This window comes from Zootoca vivipara, chromosome 1 (genome assembly GCF_965207765.1).
Source record: "Zootoca vivipara chromosome 1, rZooViv2.hap1.1, whole genome shotgun sequence".
In the NCBI taxonomy this organism is placed as follows: Eukaryota; Metazoa; Chordata; class Lepidosauria; order Squamata; family Lacertidae; genus Zootoca; species Zootoca vivipara.
The window spans coordinates 53,396,313-53,423,216 of NC_142582.1; the positions used below are offsets into that span (position 1 = coordinate 53,396,313).

General features: G+C 46.8%; 2 protein-coding genes across 5 annotated transcripts in view; one reads left to right on the plus strand and one right to left on the minus strand.

Moving 5' to 3' along the window:
* SMTNL1 (smoothelin like 1) overlaps nt 1–21,273 on the plus strand; it is a 43,259-nt gene extending 21,986 nt beyond the window's left edge. Inside the window, exons 2-9 of one of the 2 annotated variants that reach the window (XM_035124815.3) lie at nt 2,905–3,364; nt 4,640–4,775; nt 10,912–10,966; nt 11,786–11,956; nt 13,950–14,052; nt 16,176–16,327; nt 17,807–18,014; nt 19,416–19,822. In XM_035124815.3, coding sequence (XP_034980706.1) covers nt 2,969–3,364; nt 4,640–4,775; nt 10,912–10,966; nt 11,786–11,956; nt 13,950–14,052; nt 16,176–16,327; nt 17,807–17,951 — 1,158 coding nt within the window. In that variant the 5' untranslated portion in view covers nt 2,905–2,968 and the 3' untranslated portion in view covers nt 17,952–18,014; nt 19,416–19,822. Of the gene's footprint in view, nt 1–2,904; nt 3,365–4,639; nt 4,776–10,911; nt 10,967–11,785; nt 11,957–13,949; nt 14,053–16,175; nt 16,328–17,806; nt 18,015–19,415 lie in introns of both variants that reach the window. The other variant, XM_035124795.3, reaches the window with a different exon arrangement.
* On the minus strand, nt 20,252–24,787 carry UBE2L6 (ubiquitin conjugating enzyme E2 L6). Of its 3 annotated transcripts, none has more exons than XM_035124836.3 (4): nt 24,500–24,787; nt 22,604–22,699; nt 22,099–22,285; nt 20,252–21,988 (listed from the first exon to the last, which is right to left on the minus strand). In XM_035124836.3, exons 1-4 carry the CDS (start codon nt 24,527–24,529, stop codon nt 21,834–21,836), a joined length of 468 nt encoding a protein of 155 aa, XP_034980727.1. In that variant the 5' UTR covers nt 24,530–24,787; the 3' UTR covers nt 20,252–21,833. The 3 variants fall into 3 exon arrangements, with proteins under 3 accessions (XP_034980727.1, XP_088520358.1, XP_088520368.1); XM_088664232.1 differs by lacking the exon at nt 24,500–24,787 and adding an exon at nt 23,267–23,296; XM_088664242.1 differs by having other exon boundaries at nt 21,681–21,988; nt 24,139–24,521.
* Between the last annotated feature and the right edge of the window lie 2,117 nt (nt 24,788–26,904).

Below are 26,904 nucleotides of genomic sequence, written 5' to 3' on the forward strand. Positions count from 1 at the left end.
AAAGTGTCAGAATGCTTCCTAGAGTCTCTGCGTAGGGCTCTGGCAGTCCTTACTGTGCTAACAGCACTGCAGAAGCGTAAAGAACTGGGGTCGGTGTTCAAATCCTTTAAGCGTGGGCTGCACTGACAACCAAGCAGCGTTAATGACAAGAGTGTTTATTTGAGGAGTGATGAAAACAAATTGTCAGTAAACTGAAGTCTGGGGTGAATGTGATTCAACCCAGCAATCTAAATGCATTAGCCAGCTAATTCCATCCTCTCTCTCTCTCTCTCTCTCTCTCTCAATGTCAATATTCCCACCCATACCCCAACTGCCATTTAGTGCTCCCTTCAACTCCTCGCTCCCTTACCTTAACATCCATTACTTCAATTGACCCCCTCCCCTCCCCTCCCCTCCAAACACAAACCCCAAACATGGTTCCTTAACAGCACTGCAAGATGGCACAAGAGCTACAGAAGAGTGATAAGAATGTGTGGCCTCCTTAACTGAAAGAGCCCATTCATTTTCAGTGCAATTCTACAAACGGATAGTGCTTGGTGCAGGCACCCCCAAACTGTAGCTCTCCAGATGTTTTGGCCTACAACTCCCATGATCCCTAGCTAACAGGACCAGTGGTCAGGGATGATGGGAATTGTAGTCCAAAACATCTGGAGGGCCAAAGTTTGGGGATGCCTGGCTTAGTGGTATAACGGTGTTGGACTAGGACCTCGGCTGTGAAGCTCCCTGGGTGACCTTGGGCCAGTGACTCCTTCAATCTTAGCCTTGCCTACCTAACAGGGTTGTTGTGAGGATAAAATGGGGAGGGGTATATGGACCACCCTGAGCTTCCTGGAGGAGAAATGGGATATGAATGTAATGAATAAATAAATACATAATCACAAGTCCCACAGAGTTCAATGGGACTTATTCCTGGGTAAGAACATGTAGGATCATTGCCTTAGAAAGACGGAGCCACTCTTTGCTCAGATGTTCTGGGCATCCTGACCTCTTGACTGCATCTGAAAATGTCAGAGGGTTATTTTTAGCAGGTGACAGCGCAGCTCACCTGCCCCTTCTCCCTATAATTGCCTCTTGCACTGGCTGCTCCTGGCATTTGTCAGCAGGTTTTATTTAAAGATGATTTACTAAGTGACGAGGAAAGACTGAGTAGGGGCTAAAGGATCTATGAAGTTCTGCTTCAGATAGGTGGCTGATGTTTCGCAGGGCTGACCAAAGAGTAAGGTGGCTGCCTGAGGCAGCTGGTTTGGGGTCTTTTTTATGAATGGGCAGCACATTTTTAGTTACTTAATTTATTGTAATATGTTTTCTACCTGGGAGGGGTGCTCAGAGGATTTGCTGCGCCACATGCTCAAAATAACTCATCCAGCTTTTGAGACTATTATGTACCTCGACTGGAGAGGGCTCACCTTGGGCAGCAACACATATTGGCACAGTCCTGGCGCAAGGCTTGCCATGGATTCTCGTGACTAATTTAGCCTTCTGTGTAGCTCTGCCTGTCTCCGTAGAAAGAAGCTGGATTAGGACACATGTTGGGCAGGATCTATGCCAAGCCATACTTTTGAGCCCCCCGGATTCCTGAACTATAATAGAATCATAGAGTTGGAAGAGACCACAAGGGCCATCCAGTCCAACCCCCTGCCAAGCAGGAAACACCATCAAAGCATTCTTGACATATGGCTGTCAAGCCTCTGCTTAAAGACCTCCAAAGAAGGAGACTCCGCCACACTCCTTGGTAGCAAATTCCACTGCCGAACAGCTCTTACTGTCAGGAAGTTCTTCCTAATGTTTAGGTGGAATCTTCTTTCTTGAAGTTTGAATCCATTGCTAGGCTGCTTCCTTTACTTAGACACAGGTTGATTCACATCAATGCAGTGTACCCTTCACTGGATTTGTGGAGCAAGGAGCTTATCCAGATGCTATTCTAAAACATCCAAATATTCTATGTTACCTTCTGGCTGAAAATTATTGTCTACCACATTGTGGGGAAGGCGCAGTCACACCATTTCCTTGAGCGACAGAGACATTTAAAGCAGCACCATGCGTGAAACAAGAATCTATGTTCACTGCCTCGAGTGTAATTACCTCCTCACATAGTTATATCACACACAGCAAGACCCCTGGCCTGGCTGGGCTCCTACTGTGTAGCTTAATATTTCCATAGCTCTTAAAGACTATTTATAACATAAACCCAGCAGAGGGCATCCCTTTTACTCTCCCCCGCCCCTTGAGTACTGCTGGTGGAATTCTTGGTGAAACTCGAGAAGGAAGTATTTGTGTTCCAAAAGTTGTATAGCAGGGATGTGGGAATCCGTAGCTTTCCAGGTATCTGCTGGACTACAACTCCCATCATTCCTAGCCATTTGCTATGCTGGCTAGGGCTAATGGGAATTGGAGTCCCGTGAAAGCTGGAGGGCCACCCCTCTTCTGTGGGCCACCTCACACATGTATGCTGATCACATGATGACTGCCACAGACACAGATAACTTGCATGTGTGAATAGGCCACCATATATAGATTTGTCACAATGCCTCAAAAATCCAGTGCTTTTCAATGGAGTCACTCATGTAGCTGCTGGTTATCAAGCTAATAGAAGCCAAGTGTTAACTATGTATCTGGGGGAATGCATAGGGCAGATCCTTGCTACACATTTAAAGCATATTCAACACACATTTAAAGTGCATGCCTGCCCGCCCCCCAAGAATCCTGGGACCTGTAGAGAACTACCATTCCCAGCACCTTTAGCAAACTACAGCTCCCAGGATTCTTTGGGGAAGTCATGTACTTTAATGTGCGTAAAATGTATACCGTGTGCCTGCCCTAATAGTTGCATCAGTTGGTATCAAAGAGTGACATATTTTAGCCCTCTGATTTTCACGTTTTGTCCCTTGCCCTGTGAATTTCCAGAACTGGAGCTGGAAGAGGCCACCAGCTTCATCCTCCACTGAATCAGCCAGAGGAACTTGACACCATGGAGGCCGAAGGCACTAAGGAGCAGCAGCAGGAGAGCCAGCAGATCAATGGACTGGAGCAACAGAGCGAGTCAGGAGATGCTCAGGTTGAGGCTCAGGGAGAGAGTGAGGCTGGGAAAACAGAGGTTGCTGCTGGGAAGAAGACCAAGGATGAGAATGAGCCTGCAGGAAAGGCTTCGGGGGCCGAGGAGATGCTGGAATCTGAGACCAAAGAGAAAGCAGAGGAAGCCGGAGAAACCAACCAGGCAGCCTCCGAGGACAGAGTGGCCGTGGGTGTATCTGGAGCAGAGCCCAAGGAAGAAGCTGAGGTTTCTGGAACACCAGAAGAACAGCAGGAAGAAAAAGGAGCAAAAGCTGATGCCTTGGAGAGAAACACCAGCACTTCCAGCGCAGAGGTGGGAACAGAGTGCATTTCACTCCCTGTCTTGTGCATCTCATTCCCCTGGCTGGCTTGTCTTGCTCTCTTTTAGCTTCTATGTTAGTTTCTTTCCTTTATAGCAGCCTTCACTGCTCCAGATGTTTTAGACTACAACTCCCATCAGCCCCAACCGGCACCCCAATTCTGTGTGGGTCTATTGCACCTCTTTGTCTTTAAGTTTCCATGAGACCTTTTGCATTTCCGTTAACACATTACTCCCAATAGTTAGCTAGTAGCTTTATGTGCTGCCTTTAACCCCATATTGGAACTCAAGGTGGTGGCCATGGGATTTCTGGCTGGTCCCCCACCCCGGCAACAGCCAGACACAAAATCAAAGCAGCCATACAACTGCCAGGGGGCTGGACCAGCCGTCTGAGCCAGAAAGAAAAACAGAAGACGAATGAGACTGATTTTAGGAGGAATTTGTGCACATACAATTGTGTAAGCCACTCGTTTCTGTCTCCCTGCGTAAGTGGCTCCTTTGCAAAGCTAAGGCACCAGGTTTCAAAATAGTTTCTGGGAAACATTGAGGATGCAGGAAAGAACATAGATATGCTCTGGGAATGGTAAACAAGGTGACAGGTAAATGTCTCACCCTACAATTCGTGGAGACTATCCACAGGCTTGGCTTATTTATAAGGTTTTTATTCTGTCTTATAGCATATGGCCCCAAGGCAGCTTACAATTGGTTGGTGCTGGTGCTGGGCGATACCTGGTTTTCAACATTGTAATATATCATCGACTAACTAAACATCACAATATACCGATATATCACAATGTCTGAAATAAGGATGGAACTATGCAGAAGCGAATGGGGTAATGTCCTGGCAACAGCTGCTGCTTAGTGGTCTAAAACTGATATATTTTTACTTAATGTTAACATATTGTTACAAGTGTTATTTTATAGTACAGAGCAACAGGGCAGGGGCAGCAGGAATCATGAGAGAAGTGACGATTGGCTTCTTGGTTTTCCCCACATCATGATATCTTTTTACATAGCGCGCACACACTGTCATTCACAGTTTATCGCCATGTCAAATATAATGAAATTATGTCAAATATTATGAAACCGTTATCATGATGTGGACCTCAAACCAATTGGGGACGATGTATTGATACATCACCCAGCCCTAGATGTTGGACTCCACTCCAGCTTAATGTAGGGTTTACTCCTTATCCCACAAGACAGTGGAGTTTACAATAACCCACTGAAAATGTGTTTTGGCCTGTCCCTTCTCTCTTGTTCTTGTAGGGCCGAACTGGCAGCACTTCAGATGAGCCTCTCTCGCCAGAACCAGAGGAGGAAGAAGAATTCTGGCCAGAATTCTCTCCAAGTTCTCCTGAAGAGAGCCCACAAAGCCCCACAGAGCTCAAAAACGTGGAGACAGGTAAGGAAAATATGATTCAGCACCCTGAAAATTTAAAGCAGAGGTGGGGAACCTGCAGCCTATGGGTCAATCTTGACCTGCCTGGCTGTTTTCACCAGGCCAAGCCCACCCATTGGCTGACATAATCAGTGACATCAGTCAATGGGCAGGAGGACAGGGTTTAATCCTGCCTAGGTTGTGCTGCCCTATTCCTAGCAGGATCACACAGTCTAGGCAGCAGGATTTAATATTCTCTCATGAGCAGAGATTAGAACCCTTTCCCTTTTCTTTTAATTGGGCATGGGAGGTGAGCCACGGCTGCCACACCCACTGATTCAAGGTCACAGTTCTCCCCAGCTGCCACCCACCTGTTCGAAGCACTGCTGTTTGAAACAGCCTCTGTCTCCATTAAAGGATCAAAGGATACTTTGCAAAGCCACGGAGCGGATTTTGACAGGTGGTCTGCCCTGTCTGCCTGTCAAATATATACTATCACAGTGACATCACAGGATTGGCAGGTGTGTGGCCCCCCACTCAGTTCTCAGATTGGGCCTGCAAGACTGATCCTGAGAAGAATCTGTCCCCTGGAGCCAAAAAAAGGTTCCCCATTTATGAAGAGTGCCACCTAGAGCAGGCATCCCCAAACTGCGGCCCTCCAGATGTTTTGGCCTACAACTCCCATGATCCCTAGCTAACAGGACCAGTGGTCAGGGATGATGGGAATTGTAGTCCAAAACATCTGGAGTGCCTAAGTTTGGGGATGCCTGATGTGACAAATTGAAGCACTTTTAAAATGTTTATTTCTGCCCGGCTGGCAAAGAGTTAACCCACCTCCAGCCTGACTGGCTTAGAACTCTGATGGGGGCGGGACTGTGCCCAGTTTGAAAGGAGGGAGTGTCGGTTTGGTCAGTTAGGAGGGAGAGGGAGGAAGGTGTGGTGTGATGTTATGTGGTGGCTTGTTAGAAGACAGTGAAGAGGCTAGGACAACTTAAAGTTAAATGTTTGACTGAGTTTATTTTGTACAACTGGAACAAAGCTAATTAATAAATGACACGTTAAAGAATCACTTATGTTTTTAACACAATAAAACTTCATCTCTGTTTTTGCCAACAAGAGGTCCGTCTGTATTTTTCCAGCGAGGTACCAGGACTCACAGCCGTGGTGACTCAAGAGAGGGCAAAACTCACCTCAGGCAGGGAGGTGGTGGTTTGTGTCCTGAAGTTACACGGAGGAGACTTAGAAGGGTAACCTGAGGTGCCAAGAAGTTGCCAGAGTGCATAGGGCAAACTTCTACAGTGGGGGAATCCAACTGAGGGAGACCCTTTACTGGAGGCAAGAGGTTATTCCTGGGGGACAGCCTAGAGTTTCTTAAGGTACCAGGTCACGCAGGCTGGAAGGCTCTCCTTACTTAGAAACCCATTAGTAAAAGGGGTTTATTTTTGAGCCGGCAGGACCAGAGGGTGGGTGTTTTCCCCTCTGGATTCCTGTGTCGCAGTGATAGTAAGGCAGAGTGGGACCAGGGTCGTCACATTTTTGGTGGCAGCGTCGTGATCGAAATTCAAAGCTCACGCGCCTAGTTTGGTTTGAGTCTGTCAGGATTTTCCTGTGAGGAAAATGACTCACGTAAGAAAACCCAGAGAGGCAAAAGGAGATGAAAGAACGGAAGGGGCTGAGGGAAGCCCAGGTTCTGAGGTAGAACTGATGAAACTACGAATTGAGATGGCCCGAATTGAAGCTGAAAGTGAGAGGGAAAAAGCTAGAATTGAAAGTGAGAGAGAAAGAGCTAGGATTGAAGCTGAAAGTGAGAGGGAAAAAGCTAGAATTGAAGCTGAGGAGAGAATGCAGTCAGAGAGGTTAAGGGTACAATTAGAACAGGACAGAATGAAGCTTGAAGAGATACGTTTGAGATCAGAATTAACTCGGAGTCCAGTTAACAATGATAGTATCGCAATTAATTTAAAAAGGTTCCCCAAATTTGGAAAAGACGATAATGTCGAATCGTTTCTATTTACCTTCGAACGCGTTTGTGTGGAATTTCAAATACCTGAGGAGAACTGGATGCTTTATTTAAGACCTCAAATTTGTGGGATACTAAGTGAAATTTATGCTGACCTGAGGGAAGAAGAGCTGTCAAGTTACCAAGTATTTAAGCAAAGGGTCAGGGTTCGATGTGGACTCACGGCTGAACAAAGCAGAAAGGCTTTTCGTGAGGCAAAAAAGGAACATAAAGAGACTTATGCCCAACTAGCTAGCCGCTTAGATAAATTACTTGACAGATGGATTCAAGGGAGTGGAGTGAAGGACTTTGATGAGTTAAAACAATTAATTTGTTTAGAACAATTTTTTAAGCAAATCCCTAGCAATTTACGTTGGTTCTTGAGGGATAAAAAACTGAAAACTGTGGCACAGGTTGCTGAGGTCTTAGACGAACTACAAGGAGATTTCAATGAAATAGCATTCCCAAAACACTCACAGAAGGGTAATCCATGGAGAAACAGAGAAAATAAAGACAGGCAAGAAAATTTTCCTGTCAGGGAATCAGTTTCTGACAAGACAGGGTCTAAGAAAATCACTTGTTTTTTCTGTAATCGTGAGGGCCATGTACGTGCCAGGTGCCCCCTGCTGGTTAAGTCGCAAACTACACCTTCTGCAGCTAAACAAGTAAAACTGGTAATGCAGTCTCAGGAAAATAGCTCGCCTCAGACAGAAGGCTCAGAGAAATCAGACAGTCCAGCTGAGACTACTTCTAAGGTCTTACAGGTCTGGAGGGCTGAGCAGGAGTGCAACCAAGATTACATGGAGCCAATTGAATTAAATGGTCAGTTTTTTTTAGGTTTGAGGGACACAGGAGCAGAGGTCTCACTTGTCAAATCACAATTTGTTCCAAAGGAGCAGTACCTCAAGGGTCAGTCCTATAGTTTAAAAGGCATATGGGGCCCACATTTTGAAGTACCATTAGCTGAAGTTGATATTACCTACAAAGGATTTTGTGGCAAATGGAGAGTAGGAATCCTAAATGAATTGGAGGTACCCTTTTTAATAGGGAATGACCTAGCTAGTCAGAAGCACCGTATTCAAGTGATAACTAGGTCACAGTCTCAAGTCACTGAGAGTAATCCTCCTGCAGTTATAGAGTCACCCATAGAGCCTGGTGAGGATGAAGGGCTGATTAGCGTGCCAGTGGTCCAGGAGCACGGTGCCCAATTCTTGAGTGATCAAAAAGAGGATGAAACTATAAAAGAGCTGTGGGGTAAAGCACAAAGTCCTACTGCAGAAGTAACTGTGGAGAACCCCTGCTTATTTACCACCATTGAGGGAAGATTGTATAGAATTTCTAGGAGGAGGAAAACTGCTGCTGTTTGGGAAAGGAAGAAACAGTTAGTGTTGCCAAGAGCTTACCGGTTGCAAGTGCTACAAATGGCACACGACGCACCCTCAGCAGCGCATCTAGGCATTAGAAAGACTAGTGATAGAATCCAAGCAAGATTTTACTGGCCTGGGATGGGCAAAGACATCAAAGAGTATTGCAAGTCCTGTGTGATCTGCCAAAAAGCAGGCAAAAGAGCGGACAAAACGCGAGGCTTGTTACAGTCTATTCCTGTAATTACTGAGCCCTTTTCCAGAGTAGGAGTGGACATCCTCGGGCCTATCTCCAGAGTTACAAAAAGGGGGAATAAGTTTATTTTATGCCTCGTGGATTATGCTACGCGCTATCCAGAAGCAATACCTCTAAAGGACATTGATTCCAAGACTGTAGCAAAAGCCCTCATGTCGGTGTTCTTAAGGCTGGGATTCCCCAAAGAAATTATAACAGATTTAGGGACATCCTTCACGTCCAAGACCATGGAAGAGCTTTTAACTCTTTGTGGGATTAAGCATGTTAAAACTACGGCTTATCATCCACAGTCGAATGGCTTGACGGAGAAATTTAACTCAACCCTGAGCCGGATGCTAAAAACCTATTCCATCAATCATCCTAACGACTGGGATGAGAGGCTGCAACACTTCCTATTCGGTTATCGCGAAGTGCCGCAGGAGAGCACAGGGTTCAGTCCTTTTGAAATCCTATTTGGACGACAGCCACGAGGACCCCTAGACTTGATGAAAGCAGCGTGGTCGGGGGAGGAGCAGATCGACAGCCCTGATGTTGTGACGTGTCTACAGGAGCTACAGAGCGACCTTCAAGAGCTACGGAAGCAAGCTGCTCACAACTTGCAGCAGGCACAGCGTCGACAGAAGCAGTGGTATGATGCACACGCAAGAGACAGATCTTTCCAGCCCGGTGACAGTGTGCTCGTGTTAAGAACAAGACATCGAAAGAAGTTGGAGATGTCGCGGGACGGTCCCTTCAAAGTGGTCGAGAGGATATCAGCGGTGAACTATTTAGTAGAATTAGATGGGGAAGGGAACCGATGTAAGAATTTTCATGTAAATTTACTTAAGCCTTATTTTGACAGAAATAAGTTGGTGTTGCAAGTAAAGGGGAAGGTGACACAAGGAATTCATTTAACTGGGTGGGGAGAGCTAAGTAAGGGCACAACTCTAGCAGAGGTGTCATTCGATGAAAGTCTGACCCCAGAGCAAAAGGAGCAGTTAAAATTAGTCCTTGCTCAGTTTGCCCAGATCTTCTCAAACATCCCAGGGAGGACCAGCCTAGCAACTCATGTAATAGACACAGGGTAAGCACATAAGTGGGAAGCAAAACATCATAGCGGACGCCTTATCCAGGTATTTTTGAGAGGTATAGGATGGTGCAAATTATTATATGAAACGGTGATAACCCTAGCAGAACATTTGTGCTTAGGCGTTATAATCTGACACATGCCAAACATGATTTATCTGTGTACAAGTTTATGAGATGTTAATTTTGTTGACCTTGTAATATGAATGTTATAGAATGCATTGAAGTATTTTGGACCCCAAGCCCATTGCTTTGGCATTGCTCTAGTTAATTAAGAGCAAGCCGACGCAATGTCTTTGTGGTGGGGGAGATATGTGACAAATTGAAGCACTTTTAAAATGTTTATTTCTGCCCGGCTGGCAAAGAGTTAACCCACCTCCAGCCTGACTGGCTTAGAACTCTGATGGGGGCGGGACTGTGCCCAGTTTGAAAGGAGGGAGTGTCGGTTTGGTCAGTTAGGAGGGAGAGGGAGGAAGGTGTGGTGTGATGTTATGTGGTGGCTTGTTAGAAGACAGTGAAGAGGCTAGGACAACTTAAAGTTAAATGTTTGACTGAGTTTATTTTGTACAACTGGAACAAAGCTAATTAATAAATGACACGTTAAAGAATCACTTATGTTTTTAACACAATAAAACTTCATCTCTGTTTTTGCCAACAAGAGGTCCGTCTGTATTTTTCCAGCGAGGTACCAGGACTCACAGCCGTGGTGACTCAAGAGAGGGCAAAACTCACCTCAGGCAGGGAGGTGGTGGTTTGTGTCCTGAAGTTACACGGAGGAGACTTAGAAGGGTAACCTGAGGTGCCAAGAAGTTGCCAGAGTGCATAGGGCAAACTTCTACAGTGGGGGAATCCAACTGAGGGAGACCCTTTACTGGAGGCAAGAGGTTATTCCTGGGGGACAGCCTAGAGTTTCTTAAGGTACCAGGTCACGCAGGCTGGAAGGCTCTCCTTACTTAGAAACCCATTAGTAAAAGGGGTTTATTTTTGAGGCGGCAGGACCAGAGGGTGGGTGTTTTCCCCTCTGGATTCCTGTGTCGCAGTGATAGTAAGGCAGAGTGGGACCAGGGTCGTCACACCTGACCTAGAGGTTTAATCTCAAGTGTATTAAAGCTCTAGGTGGCACTCTTGATTTGTTGATTGTAAAGGTACCTTTCATGGAATCTGGCAACAGACACAGAATCCTGAGAAACTCAATTTTATTTTATTTAAAGCATGTTTCTAGCCCTCATCATTCTGAAGGCATAACTGAAAGCAATCAGTAGCTTCACTTCCTACATATGGGAAATTCCTGCATGACTGCATGGGATCCCTCACAGTCTTCAGTCACATTTCACAAGTTGGGGATGGGTGCAGAGGCAATGCTGAGAACAGTGATGGAGAAGCATTGGGTGTCTGTGTGCTGTTTCCCCTCTCCTCATGCCATTTCTCACAAGTGTGATTTTTTTAAAAGGTATAACTTTCTGTAATTTCATCTAGGAAGCCCTCCTTCAGGCCCAACTGCCCCTGAAGCTGCCACGGGGAACAGCACCAGGTGAGACAGAGTCTCTGAGAGCAACCCTGGCCTAGTAGAGCTGTGTTGTGTGACCCCTTGCTACCATGGGGCAACGTACACAGAAAGCACAGCTCAGCAATGATGGTGATGACCAAGATTCTGAACAAGAACTGTTGCCTCATGGAGGAGTGCTGCTAGGTACTTAGTGGGCTCCAGGCAGTCACAGGCCCACAACAGGCAAATGTCCATAGTGTGCCTCTGGGCATATTAAGATGCCAGGTTGCTGAGGTCTCACCGGCCCGCATTTTGCAATGCACCCAGACACCTTGTAAGCAAAGATAGGCATATGGTTGGGGAAAGGGGCAAGAAATTTGGGGTGTGAGGGTGGAAGACCACCACCACAGCCCTGTGTCTTGAGCCTGGGGACTGGAACTTCAAATTGCCCTGCAAAGAGATTTTAAGCCAGCAAAAACTATACTGAGCAATGACGGGGAACTTGCAGACCTCCAGATGTTGGACTTCCATCACCCCTGACCATGTTGGATGGGGCTGATGAGGGTCCAACCACATCTGGAGCGTCTTAGGTCTCCTGCTCTTGCCATGGAGGACCACTACCATTATAATATTTCCCCCTTCCCTCAGAGTGGCACTCGTCAGGACTGATGAGGATGCTTTTCCATGAGTGGTGAGGGGAACGGCCTTCTCCTGGCCGCCATCTTGGCCTCTCCTCCTCCTCCTCCTATTCTGAGAAGAGCTGGACTAAGAGGGGATCACAGGTCTACCTACTGTCATGCCCTCATCCAATACCTCTCAGCCTTCTTGGGTTTGCTTGTTTGTTTACTTCCTTTTGGTTCTTAGCACTGAAGCAGTCCCAAAGGGGGATCAAGAACAACTGCCAGCTGCTGAGGGAGCAGCCGCTGCCAAGGAGGAAAAGAAGAAGAGGCCCACTTTTGACAGAAGGGAGATGACAAGGCCTCGTATGCCACCCAGAGCTCATTCCCGCAAGGCCATCATGGATAAGTTTGGAGGGTAAGCCTGGGATTGCACCACTGGGTGCCTCCATTGCAATCCTTCACTGATTCTCTCTTTCTCTCTCTTTCTTCATTGCCCCACAGCCTTTGTACTTCCTGTGTAGCAACATGCATGCTTCCTTCTGCCACAACTCCTAGATAGTGCAAAATGTTTATTTACCGCCTGTCACGTAAACATTTCCAGGAGGAGCACAAGAATAAAAGCAGTGCAATAATTAAAATCAATAGCCATAATATTTAAAATCGTTAACGGCAAGCTAAAAAAAAGAGGCCTGAACTGTAGCATGTTCTTTATTCTGGTGCACGGACAGCCTAACAAGGTAGAGAAGGCAGCTTTAAAAGATAGCTTTGTAAGAGACTGCAAAATAGATTGTTCCATGTTAAAGAGAAAGAGCAGGGCCAGCATCACCACCTGTCCTTCTCAGGTAACTGCCAGGGCCCTCAGCATTCTGGCACTGCTGTGGACTACCCTGAACCACCCTCAGTTTTTGATTCCTTGCCTCTGCCCCAACTGGCTGGATGTCGTCACCCTCTTCATTTCACACAGTGTCCCCACAAGCATTGGAAGAAGACCTAGATGTGCAGCACTGCTTGGAGTGTTGCCACCACAACCATAGCTGCCAAGTTCTCCCTTTTTTTAAGGGAAATTCCCTTATGCTGAATAGGCTTCCTCGCAAGAAAAGGGAAAACTTGGCAGCTATGACCACAACCAGCTAAGCCTGCCAAAGGCAAGCACACCAACTCCTAAGGGCCGAAGCAGAGAGAGAGATATATATATGATTTTTATTAATTTTTCATTAATAATACTCCAATTGATACAATGCCAAATCTTGCCACATCATAATACAAATAATAAAGCCAATTATACATTCCAATTTATATATTTTAAAAAGACTTTCCATGTTCTGGCCAGTCAGAGAAACCTTTTGTTTCTTGTTCCTGCTTTTTCTTGGGGCCGAAGCAGTTTTGGGCCCCTCGATGTTTTGTTTTGTTTTTGAGGTGGCTGGGCTCCCTCAATGTTCAGAGGGTGTTTCAACTGCATCGCTGGCTCCTTGAAACGTCATGTGGCGTCGGGACGTCGCATTGAGCCCCCTCAATCGTCTTGAGAAGATGGTGCCTCTGGCCAGGGGACACAGAGAGAGACACTTTGCTTGGGTGGCGCTCAAACCTACAACTGGCCTGGATAAAGAGGTTTCTCTTGGGTAGATCAGTGAATAGTTAAGAATCTATGCAATCGACTAGAGAAAAGGCCCCAGGTGCCACGTTCCATAGTGGGTAGAGCAAAGGATGGGGCTCTTGTAGGTGACATTTCAACAGCAAAGAAGCCAGCAGGTTCTGTACATGCACATCCCTCCAGGGGCATAGGGAGGGGGGCAGGGGGTGGTCCGCCCCGGGTGCCATCATGGAGGGGGGTGACAAGTTATCAAGGGACAATTACTGCCCTACTAGGGCGGTTCATAAAAGACTTTTTAAAAAATAGAATAAAATGCCTGTTCCAAAGGTCTTATCTTACTACACTAGGTATTATATAGCTATATATGAAATGTCATGCATATCAATTAATATCTTGACAAGAAATTTTCCACACCAGATACCACCTGACCTTCCTACACCTCTGCATCCCTCTCCAGCCAGGTAAACAAGAGGCATTATCAGAGTTCAAGGGCTCATTCCAGTCAGACGAAAGCTCTCAAGGAAGGTGTGTGGCAGGGATGGTGAAAGGTGTAGCCAGGGGAGATCCCCAAAAGCTGGACAAAGGCCTGCATTTACCCGTCTAGCCTGAGGTTACTCATCTCAAGTATAGGAATTCATCCTAAAGAGGCAGATCTGTGCCCCCAATGCTGTCCAGAAGAGAAGAATGAGGAAATGTAAACCAAAATCAGTTAAATTCTATATAGTCTGTGGATTCCTGAGAAGCATGTCTTTATTCTGGCTCTAGACACACATTTTCTTCTCCCTCTTTTGGTCATTTCCCTACTTCCCTCCCAAAGGGCTGCAACCGGTCCTGCCCCCAATATCAAGAAGACGGGAGGTGCCAACACAGTGAAGACCATGCTGCTGGAGTGGTGCCGGGCGAAGACCCGTGGCTATGAGGTAATGAGTATGTATAAACTGTGAAACTCAATGCCTCCTTAAGTGGTCCTTCAGCTCATGACCCCACTTTTCCCCAGGGATGCAGCAGGCACCCTCATTTCCCTTGTGAGGATGGTGTTGGTCATGCAACTTGTGTGTGTGTGATCAGCTGTTATATGACAATAAGATGCTTTCTTGTAAAATATGAGTGTATTTTTTTCCTGGTACAGAGGAATGTTCCATGTTCTTATTAGGTAGAATCAGCATCAGTGTGTGATCAATATTGTGTGATCTCCACAATCAGTCCCAACAGGTTGTCAAAAGTGGATGTCTCTCTTATTTTGTGTTAGGCCATGCCCCCCCCATGCCAGTCATTTTATGAGTAGCACCCACAGCACTCTCAAAATTTGAAATGTGTGCATTGATCCAAAAGGCTGGTGATCCCTGCAATGCATGTTGGAATGCCTTGACATAAAATTACTGACCATAGAGGCTTGTCTGAAGTGTTGCTGAGAAACTGCGGACCCAGCCGAGTCCTGTGGCATCTTTAAAGACTAACAAATATGTTATGGCATAAGCTTTGATGAATTGCTGCATTGCTGCCCCGATAAATTCCTTAAAGATGCCCAAAGACTCTTTGTTGTGCTTGCTGCAACAGACTGACATGGCAACCTCACTGGAAATTGAGAAAATGCCCATGAAAAATGAAGCACTTGGAACGTTCTAGAAGAGCTATATAACCGCTACCATTTCCCTACACTTCAGATTGTGGTGGGTTATAAATAGGCACAACGTAACCTCAGGTTTATGTTAATACTCTGTGCTTATCACCCTCAGATACATTTTGTAATTCCTCAAAATAGTAGCACTATTTGTCTCACTCTCTCACACACATACACAAATACACACCCCAGAACAGTGCAATCTTGCTAAAAGCAAACTGTTGGAGAAAATGTACCTATAAACCAAACCTGCTATTCTCCCTACACAGAGGTGCCAGCCACAATGATAAATTCATGGGATTTCCAACCACAGGTTGTTGGGTTTTTGAAAAAAATAAATAAATAAAAACCAAAGCAAATAGTAATGCATCTTTCAAGTTCCATTTGGTCACTTCCGAACTTCTGTTTCAAAGCAGTAATTACAATATTCCCACAACTGATTATCAAGGAGCAAAAGCGGTCTGAACTTCTGTTTGGCTTTAAAAGGGCTTTGGCAGACGCTAACAATTGTGCAAGTCTTTTTCCTGACTTTAGACACTTGCTAAGCAGGCACACGGGTGGCGCTGTGAGTTAAACCACAGAGCCTAGGGCTTGCTGATCAGAAAGTCGGCAGTTTGAATCCCCGTGACGCGGTGAGCTCCCGTTGCTCGGTCCCAGCTCCTGCCAACCTAGCAGTTTGGAAGCACATCAAAGTGCAAGTAGATAAATAGGGACCGCTCCAAGTGGGAAGGTAAACAGCGTTTCCGTGCCCTGCTCTGGTTCGCCAGAAGCGGCTTTGTCATGCTGGCCACATGACCTGGAAGCTGTACGCCAGCTCCCTCGGCCAATAACATGAGATGAGCGCCGCAACCCAAGAGTCGGTCATGACTGGATCTAATGGTCAGGGGTCCCTTTAGCTAAGCAGGCAAGTAATTTTTTTTTATTACAGATTCAGCGGTCGTTCCTTCTACACATTTGTATGGCAATCTTTTAACTGTGATAATAATAATAATAAAAACTGCCTTTCCCAACCATTTCAGTGTTACACATGACCACAGCTATACCAAACATCTTCAGTGCAAACAGATGCATATTCATGAGTCTCAAAGCAGAAAGAGGCAGTGTGGTTCAGCGCTAGAATGCTGGTTTGGATGTTTCCATTCCCACTCAGTCTTGATGCTCATTTGGTGCCTGGCCTATGCCACGGTGTTGTTATAAAGATTTTTTTTTTTTAATGAGAACTCCATTCACATGACCCTGAAATGATTGGAAGAAAGGAGGGACATAAATGGGATGGACGGATAAGCAAACTACTGTAGGTATTCTTCTAATAATAATTAACACCTGTTGCAGATGCTGGGGTGCGGGGCGTAGAGATTTTAGTGTAAGCCCAAGGAGAGAAGACAGATGGGCCCTGTTTATGTTTCTCTTTCTCATTCCCAGCACGTGGACATCCAGAATTTCTCCACCAGCTGGAGCAGTGGCATGGCCTTCTGCGCTCTCGTCCACAAATTCTTCCCAGATGCGTTTGACTATGCTGCACTCGATCCAGCAAACCGTAAAGAGAACTTCACCCTGGCCTTCTCCACTGCAGAGTGAGCACCTTCCCAGACCCCAGGACCCCACAACCATAGGGCAGGTTGGGTTGGGTGGAAGAGCCAGGCCACACTTTCACATACCCACACCCTGGTGATTGTGGGTGCATTGCTGTTTGCTGCAGTGAACATGTAAACAAATCTATACTGTACCTGTTTCAAATTATTATTATTATTATTATTATTATTATTATTATTATTATTACCCCACCCATCTGGCTGGGTTCCCCAGCCACACTGAACGGCTCCCAACAAAATAAAAAGGCGATAAAATATCAAATATTAAGAACTTCCCTAAATTGGGCTGACTTCGGATGTCTTCTAAAAGTCAGATAATTATTTATTTCCTAGACATCTGATAGGCGGGTGTTCCACAGGACGGGCGCCACTACCGAGAAGGCCCTCTGCCTGGTACATGTAACAACATCTAGGCCTTATCTACACTTACCTCCCCCCCCCCCATTCTGCTCTTTCCAGGCACAGGCCCACACTTTAAAGCACTGTGTCCTCGCAAAAGCCCACTCTTTAAAGCTGAAGCACAACAAAAGATTGTTGTTTGCTCGGATTCAGATTGTTGTTTGCTCGGATTCAGATTTAAAGAACTGGCTTTTACTGGGGAAACGCCAAAGCAAAAAAAAGGGGGGGACACTCAGACACTAAGCTGTAAAGTGTGGACTTGGGCCTGGAAATTGCGGAGGAAAAGTTAAGTGTGAATAACAGCAATTCAAAGCACAGCTAAACCATTTCAAACAACCAGGCAACAAAAAACAACAAAGTAATAGTTGTACATTTCAGCACAGGTTAATATCAGAGTGCAACAACAACACGGGCAAATAAACAGGTCTTCACTTTGCACCAAAGAAATATCAAAGGCGGGGGGCAGAAACAGGGCGCTATACCCAAGGAAGCCATTTCTCCTGTCACTTGACCTCTGGAAGCAGGGGAAGCTGGAGAAGGGCCTTGGAAGGTGATCTCTGCATGCAAATAGGCTTGTTTGGTAGTGGGACAGCCTTTCCCATGCCATGCCAGCCGTAGGGAGCTGTAGTCCAAAACCTCTGGTCTCTTTACACCTTCCGCATCTGCCTGAGGAACATGGAGTAAACCAAGCCAGAGTCAAAAAGCACTGATAGGGATGTCTCGCCATCTGTACCCTAGCATGTAATGTATTATATGGGCCATGGTTTGTTCATGAGTGGGGAACCTGCTGCCCTCCAGGTGTTGCTGGGTTCCCACTACAAGCAGCCCCAGCCAGCACAGCAAAGGATGATGGGAGTTGGAATTCAACACCCAAAGCACTGCACGTCCCCGCTCCCCGCTTTAGATCACAATCCTTATCCATCCCGTGCCAACTTTCCGAAGTCAAAGGGGTGGGGCGGCTTCACTGTTTTTTGGTTTAAGAGTGTTATGTTCTGTAGCATCCGTGAAGGTGAGAAAGTTGGCAAGCTAAATCTGGATGCTCTTTTGACATCCTCTTCCCAGGGAGCTCGCTGACTGCGCCCAGCTTCTGGATGTGGCCGACATGGTGCGCATGAGTGTCCCTGACAACAAATGCATCTACACCTACGTCCAGGAGCTTTACCGCAGCCTGGTGCAGAAAGGGCTTGTGAAGACCAAGAAGAATTGAGAATGGAAGGCAGGCTTGCGTTTGAGGCTTACTGGAAGCTGGAGGGAAGGTTTGGCAGAACAGGTGAGAAAGGCTCCATGGAGGACCTCTTCACTAAGTGAGAGTGTAATATAATGGCCAGTAGGGGACACAGGTGGTGCTGTGGTCTAAACCACAGAGCCGCTTGGGCTTGCTGATCAGAAGGTCAGCAGTTTGAATCCCCTTGACAGGGCAAGCTCCCGTTGCTCTGTCCCAGCTCCTGCCAACCTAGCAGTTCAAAAGCATGCCAGTGCAACAGGTACCACTGCAACGGCACTTCCGTGTGCTCTGGCTTCTGTCATGGTGTCCTGTTGCACCAGAAGCAGTTTAGTCATGGTGCCACATGACAAAGAAAGCTGTCTGTGGACAAACACCGGCTCCCTCAGCCTGAAAGTGAGATGGGCACCGCAACCCCATGGTCACCTTTGACTGGACTTAACCATCCGGGGTCCTTTACCTTATATATATATATATATATATATATATATATATATATATATATATATATATATATATATATAATGGCTAGTAGAAATGGGGGGCAGGACACTGGCTCAGTCATTATCACATCTCTGGAAGCAACCTTATTTTAACATTTATACCGTGCCTTACACTTTCAACTTGAAGCACCCAAGGTGGCTTACAGAGCGGTAAGTCATCAAAAGCTCAAGGAGGATGTCGAAGACAGAGCCATGGTTTAAATCAGGGCTGCCAAACAGAATTATTTTATCGAGTCCTGTGACTTTCCCAGTGAGGTCTTTGGCCTCCCTACCTCACGCTACACAATTTGCTGAACCACCTCCAGAGTTTGGGAATGATGTGCATAGTAGAGCCAAAGGGATGACCCACCAATTGCATGTCTCAAATTAGCCCCGCACCCCATTAGCAGCAAAGGTATCAAAGCATATGACAGCTGCAGCCAAGGGTGTCATGTTGGTTGGTGGTATTTGGTCAGTAGAAAAGGATATTTGGACGACGGGGGCATTAAAGATGGCAGGACTGGGTGATGATGGATAGCTGTTTTGGCTGAGAGGGCTGGTGGCAGGTGTTCTGGCATGCAAGAAGCTTTTGGAGGTTTGGCAGTGGCTAGTGGGAAGAGGGCTTAAAATGGGAGGTTATGAGCTGAAAGTGGGTGCCCAGCATAAGAGTGTGAAGTGGCAATTGCGGGCAGCACTGGTGACAGGATAGTGGCAGACAACATGTGGAAGCAAGGGACCTTGCTAACCATAATCCTACTACTGGTCTCCCCCTCCAACCCAACTAGGGCAAACCAACCAATGAGTTTTTTGATGCAGATTATGGGTGTGGTCCATCTGTATCTTATTTGCAGGTAAGATGCCCCTCCAACCCTTTTGGATTCTCCTCCTCTGCACTGGAAATTACAGGTTCTCTTAAGCGAAAGTGAACTCAGATTCAGGATTTTCTTTTTTCTTTTTTGCTTTTCAGAGAGAAGGCGACGTGGGATGTCCCCTGGTCTCTATTCTGCCATTTCTTGTGTGCTGCACTGGATCAAACCAAAGTGGCTTTTGCTCTAGCATTTAAGTCTGTTATGCACAGAGTTTCTGCCAGTGTGCTTTTCAGATGTGTGGGGAAAGGGATCATTAACTCTGTCCTGTAAGTGCTTCTAGTCACCTTCAGCAATCTGGCCTCCAAGGAACCAAAAGCCTCTGTCATAAACGGGCATGGTGTGGAACAAGGAAGTCTCTCCAGAAAATTACCACTGCCCATTTCACGTACTATTCTCTTGGCTGCAGATGCTGGCAAGTCCTCCTCCAACCCGTGCTGCGCTTCTCTTTAACCTCGCTCACGTCTCCTTACCGAGCATCATTAAAGCACAACTGTTTGAAGTCCAAGGCAACTGGCAGTGTCTGTGATCCCCCCTCCCCCCAAAAAAGCAAACTACAGTTCAAGCCCCATCCATCAATGGTGAGGTTACCAAGGAGATAGTATGAACAGCTCTCCTTGAAGATATTAAGCACACGGCACACTACAGCTGTGCAGCGTACAGGGAAAACACAACTTCATCCGATGCCTGCTTACTAGGAAGGAAGCCCCACAGTATTCAGTTACTCCCAAACAGATGCTTCAGTCCTAAGCACAAAAGTCCCTGTGCAACTTGGAGTAGGCATGGCTAAGATCAGGCTGTTAGGATAACACACTAGGAAGAAGTTTAGCAAACAAGCTGCCATGAGAGACTGTGGCCAGGGAGGAATAAGGCCAGATAACCCCAACAGCAAGAGATCCAGCAGAGTGAGAATGAGAAAGACCAGCTGCCACAACAGGAGGAAGAACATTTTTTTATTAGAAAATGCATTTACTCCCATATATCTGTGCAAGGCATTCAAAAAATGAGGAGCCACCATTTCCTAGGGAGTAAGATGCCACTGAAGCAAGAACTTGTCTCTAAATCTGTTCAGTTTAAGTGGCTTAAAAATAAAATAAAATCTAACTTCAGATTTTTGGCAACATAGGCCAATTGCTTGCCAGCTCCACATCTCTGCCCTGCTCTACTCGGAAGAGCCTTCCAGTTCACTCATCACATCATTACTTACCTATTTCAAAATCTCTAAGCTAAGTTAAGTTAGGGCGCTTCCAGACAGTGGAGCGTTGCCCATTAGGGAGAATGGGGCATTGCCCCACCAACTTCAGTCTGCCCTCAACCAGTCCCCCACCTGCCTACCTTCTTACAACCAGTCCAGGGAGTGCTCCTAGCAGCCAGCTTCCCCCTTCTTAGACTCAAGGTTGCCCTTGTAAGACTCAGCAGGAAAGAGGATGTGGTCAAAACTAAAATGAGTTGCCTTTGCTTATCAAAGGCTCTGACTCCACTTACTGCTCCCTCTGCCTTCTGTCCCAAGAGTCCCAGTGGCCACTGGCCATCTCTGCTTCCAGTTCCAGATGTGGACAATTAGCAGCACTCAGTCCTCACTGCTGTGTTTTAAGGTGGAAGTGGAGTAGCTGCTCAGAGAGTGTTAGAAATCTGGAAACAGAGGCAGTCCCCCCCTCCCACTTTCCTCAACCCCAAATGTTGCAGGTGGGGGGAGATGTTAATTCCCTTTCCTCACTGAACTCATGATTATGTTTTCTCCCCTCCTTCCAATTTGGGGTCAGAGAGAGAAAGACAAGAAATACCTGCAAATACCTGGAAAGGGAAGAATTAAAATGCCAAGTTGATTTTTGAGATCCAAACCATCAAGAAGGAAGTGGTTACAGCACAGCCTGTACAGACCATCACCAGCCTGCAATAGACCAGAACACCTGCATAACAGGTCGTCTGAGGAAATTGTAGAGCTGCTCCATTGTTGTTGTTTTAAAAAAAAAGTTTGATTATTATTTTTTGGCTTGGAGAAGGAGGCAGGGAAGGAAGATGAACAGGGAAAACATGGGAGGAGGACGTTTTGATCACAAATGACATGTACATGTCCTCTAAAAAAACAAGGGACAAAGTGTTCTACGGTAAATGCCCGATGAGAAAGCTGCCTTGGACAAACTAAAGGAAGTCATTTGTGCCTCTCCCCAGGAATGTTTAGAGCGGGGACCGAGTTAAAGTTAAAAGCAAAACTGTAAGAAAGCAAGAAAGGTCATCCAAACGCCAACGAATGCAAGGAGAAAGCACAACATTTCACTTCCAAGAGTCCAAACCAAAGTCTCTCCTCCCCAGGGCTGAAGTCTCCTCCCCCTCAGATGCAGAATTAGTGTCATGAGCCAGAGCAATGCAGGATCCCACCGTGTACATTCCTTTATTGATAATGCAACGGTGGGGACAGCTTCCGTGGTCCCACTTGCATTTCATCCCACTGGGACCGTGCCTATGTGGAAGGTTCCAGCCAGCCAGTGAGGCAGGCAGGGGTTCAGGAGGGCAGCAGGTCACTCGCATGGCCGCTTCTCACTGAATTTGCTGGTCTGCTCTTCAGCTTTGGACAAAAAGCGCTCGTGGTCCTGGATAAACTCGTCGGCCAAGTCAGCGCGCAAAGGGTGCTCTGGGTCAGGTTTATTCACCAGCGCGATCAGTTCCGCAATCACTGTGGGTCAGGAAAAGGTAGGAAGGTCAGAAAAGAGCCTAACATATGTAATCACTTCAAGGAGAGAGAGAGAGAGCGCAGCAGAATGGACAGATGAGCCGTGGCCCTACCTTGGTCTGCCTTGGTGGAAGGTCTCCAGTTCTTGCTGCTGACGATTGGCAAGCACACCTGGCCCTTCTCATCCACGTTGGGGTGGTAGATCTGAGTCTTGAAAGTGACCTTGGGAGGCTTGAGGGGGTACTCGCTTGGAAAGCTGATCTCAATCCGGAAGGCGCCTTTGTTGTACGGGGGGTCATCCTGAGCACAAGGACAGGAAAAGGTAGTAGTCACCTCACAGTGCGGCTAGCAAATCGTGCTTCCCTGTATGTGGGCTGTGGGGATCTAAAAAAAATTAAAGCCCAGGCTCAAGCAGACCCTTTCTGTTACCTCAAAGCGAGTGGACCCTCCTCTGTAAAATAAAATGATACAGTGCTGCCTTTGAACGATGCCCAAATACATTGCCTGAGGCAGTCACTTCACCCTACCCCAAAGGCCAAGCTCTTCCCCCTCTGAGCCATTGGTGTTGCCTTTGAGGCTATTCGGGCCCAGCCATTTCCTTGCCTTCCCTAAACTCACCGGCACTAGAAGTCCCTTCCACAGCAGGACATTGTTCACATCTACTTCCACATCCCGAAAGCAGCGGAACCCGGCCTTCTTAATTCCATCCAGCTCCTGAAAAAGCAAAAAGATGGTTCCAGGCCTAGCGGTGACAATTGCCCAGCAATGCATGGCCATCCTGTTGGACCAGGGGATCTCAAACTTTTCACCTCCAGTGAGGACCACTTGCCTGAAAATTGCTGAGGCCCACCAGCCACAAAAGGGAGGCAGAGGTTAGCACAATCCACTTTGTAAATTACTCCATTCCATCCCAGTCTTTTCACATATAGCAAGGAGCACCAGAACTTGGCTTTCCTCAAGCTAAGTACAGACATTTATTTACTCAGAAGGTATTCTGACAGCCTCCCACTTCTAGGAAGAATTTGCTGAATCAGAGGCATTAAGTGGAGACGACTTTTTCTTTTATATTTTTCATATCCCATCCTCATGTGTCTCAAAAGTATTTTTCCCATCTCTGACCCTCTTCCACCAATTTCTATCATCTCTCCTTCCTGGGCAAACCATGGTTTGTGACATCTCAATACTGCCAATGTCTGCATAAAACTACTGAACACCTTCATTTTGGTCTTCTACTCATATAGCCTTGTCATACCATGGAGGACTTGGAGGCAAGACCCTCACCTTCCATTTCCACATGTCCGGTTTCCCAAATGCTTGACACAGGATCTGTGTTTGTGTCATTTGCTTCCTGTAAATCAGTTATATCCACCACCTTTATTTTTGTTTCTCTTCCCCTCACTCAAACAAGTCACAAGCTGCCTTACAAAAAAGATAGCAAAATATTAATCTTCTAAAAGTGAGAAAGATCTTTCCTAATTTAGTCCCAGCTGTGCCTTGGCCTGCCTTCTCTTCCCTGCCTCTAAGTTTCAATTCATTGACAGAAACTTCCTCAAGAAGTTGAGATCATAACAGCAGACATATCTCCTTTCTCAAACTATGGCTTTTCTCATCCACAGGACAACTGACATTCTGCCAACAGCATTATATTTTTGCGCAATTTCCTTGCTCTTTCCCAGCTTCTAAACTAACAGAAAGTGAAAGCTATTTTTCCACTGCAGCTGAATTGGGAGCTACACAGCCTCCCTCCTTCAGACATTTCCCCTTCAAACCAGAATTTCAGTTTCATTCTGTTTGAAAATTGTAGTCAACAATTGCTAAAATAATAGTAATAGTAATACAGTAACCATCATCCTGGGAACAGCAGTTTACTCTTCAGATACACAATTCCCAGCACCTTCACTAAACGTACCAAATTGAAGTAGTTTTTGACATACAGTATGCTTATCTGTCCCACAATGAATTCAGAACTCCCCCTTAATAGCAAATGTTATCCAAGAAAGTTGCACTTAAGGGTTTGCTGTCTGTTTACTTTTTTTACAAGTCTCTCAGTCTAAAGGGATTTTGATTGTTTTAACCGTGAGAGATGGGCAGCTTGCACACCCCCAAAAGCACATTTCTATATGTTCAAGTACGCATATCACCGCCATCCCCACCCCGGTGAGGGCTTCCGTGCTCTGGGCAACTGCGCGGCAGGCAGGCATTCGAGAGGTGCAGCCTCCTTGGCTCAGCCTAGCGGTGCTGCGACGAGAAACGCTTCGCCCGTCATGTGGCCAGCTGTGGAGGGTCCATGAAACCTTCCCCGGCAGAAAAGAGGCAAGCCGATCCTAAGACGGGAACCGTCGCTGGATCGAAGCGCCCCCTTACCATAAAGCGCCGGCAAGACTAGGGCACGTGTCCCTCCCTCCCCTCCAACATCCCACCTTCACAAGCCCGCCTGGCCCGCCTTTCAGCCCTTCCTAAACAGCAGATCGCCAGAGAAGGTCGGGGATCTGCCGCGCCGCCCACCGCGCCCACCTTTGCCACTCGGCGGGCCGCCGGCGCCATCTTCGCTTGAAGCCGCTCCAGGAGCGCCTTCCGAGGCTCCTCCTGCTGCTGCTGCTTCTCGGTGCGCCGGGTGGCTGGCTGGCTGGCTGGCTGCAAGTTGCGCTACTGCTCCGCCTCGTAGAGAGCGCCGCGAGATGCGAGGAGAGGGTTTTCCTTTCGAAAGAGCGGGCAAAAGCTCTCTCTGGGTTAGGATCTGGATTTCCCCGCCGCATGCATGAGGCTGAGCAGCACCGATTTCAAAATAAACTCCCGCCAGCCAGCCAGCTAATCGGAATCACTTCCTAAAGTGAACCACAGACATTATTTGCATCATGTATGACATGCACACCATAGCTGCCAAGTTATCCCTTTTTTTAAGGGATTTTCCCTTATGCTGAATAGGCTTCCTCGTGAGAAAAGGGAAAACTTGGCAGCTATGATGCACACCCCTTTCCCGACCCCCACCTCTCCACTTCCAGAGAAATCCCGCAATTAAGCTTGAGGGCTGCATCTCCTTTTGCCTGCCCTCCAGAATGCCTCCTCAGGTGAAGAAGGATTGCACCTTTGCAGACGGTGGCTCTGAGGAGCAGGCTGCGAATGGCAGGGTGAGCCGCGATTCTAAATGCCCCTGATCCTGCAGATCAGGGACAGAGCCGGATCCGGAGGCGTCTCCAGGCTGCATACTGGAGAGCAAACCCATCCACAGTAGGCGACTGACCAGTTCCTCGGACACGGGGCCCACTCGCCTTCAGTGCCTTCCTCTTGCCAGGATGGAGTCAAGCATAGGAGACGAGGTCCCCCTTTGCCCCCCCAAAAAATATTTAAGCATTGCCATTCAAGATGGTGTGCGTGCACCGCATCTTGTGGGGCGGGAGTTACCTCCCCCCCCCAATATTTTATTAAAGGAGGCCGGCACCCCTGGATTCAAGCTTTGGCACGATGGCGTTTCCCTTTTCCAGGGGAAAGTTCTGGTAGATCTTCGACAAGGGTGGGGATAAACTTATACCCAGAACAAAGTTAGTTGGTCTCTAAGGTGCTACTGGACAATTTTTTAATTTTATTTCGACCAACACGGCTGATACTGGATGCAAAAAAACAACAACCCTACAACAATTTATTGCATAAAAGGTTGCTTTCTTTTTAATACAGTATTTCAGATTACCATCAGATTTGGGGGGTTGCTACTTTTCAGGGGCAAGGAGTGGAATTGGAGCTTTCAAGGTGCCCCCCCCTTCTTAGATCCCCTCCTCCCAGACACTCAGCATTCTGTGTCACGGTCCTTAGTCCTCACTGGGTTGTTTTAGGGTTTTCCCCCTTGGGTTTTCTTTCTTCTTTTCTCTTAAAAATAGTTTGTACTTCTGCAAATCGTGGGGCTCCTCCAAGCCTGCTAGTATTCCCCTCTTGTGCAAGGATGGTGATGTTGTGTGGCTGTCTATAATACAAGGGTGCCATCTCTCATTGTTTTATCCGCAATCAAATGGCTTGAGGCTTTTAAAAAATAACATAAAACCCCCAACCCGCAGAACATCCCCCTTCCCTTATATACAAGGAGTGTGTTTCTTGTCCTTATGGCTGCAGAGGAAAAAACTCAAAGACATGCCTGTGAAGAAGTCACACACCGATTCAAAACGTAGCTTACCTGAATGTGAGGATCCCCACATGCGTCAAACAACATTTCCCCCTCTTCAACAAATGTAATAAAGTCAGTATGGCAGCATGAGTGTAAAAGCAGTTTCATTTGAGGCTGTGTACATGCTATATATTTAAAGCACTCTTGTTCCCTCAAAGACTTATGGGTGCTATCAAGAGTTGTTGAGAATTGTAACTCTGTGAAGGATGAACTACAGTACCCAGAATCCTTTGATGAATAATGTGCTTTGGATGTTATAGTGTGTACCCAATAAAAAGACAGGGCCTGGCACAGTTGAAGCAATCATCCTTAATAGCAGCTGGGTATCTGCCCCTCACTGCCATCTGCTTCATAGGATGCAGAGCCAACCTAGAGGAGACTGAAATATGGCTGAAGTACCTCAGTTCACACAGCAATCTACCAAAAATAACTAGTTAACTAGGAAAGGGTGGAATAGGCGAAGAAGGGTTGGAAAGTGTAGGGCAGGGGTGCTAAACTCAGAGAGGCACCCTTCAGAACATTGTGGACCATCCTCCCTGCTTTCAAAACATTTTGGTGGCTAAAGCCTCTGCCTCCTGAGTCACTGTCTACCACATTCTGCAGCCACCAAATTGGCCTTAACTGAAATGAATGGGGTAGTGTCTATTTCCAAGAAAGGGATGCCACGCCTCACAGAAGTGGGGTGGAGTGGGGGGAACTCAGCTTTGTTGCTTTCACATATAGAAGCCTATTTGAGACATATGGAAAAGTTCGAAATGGCTGTTGC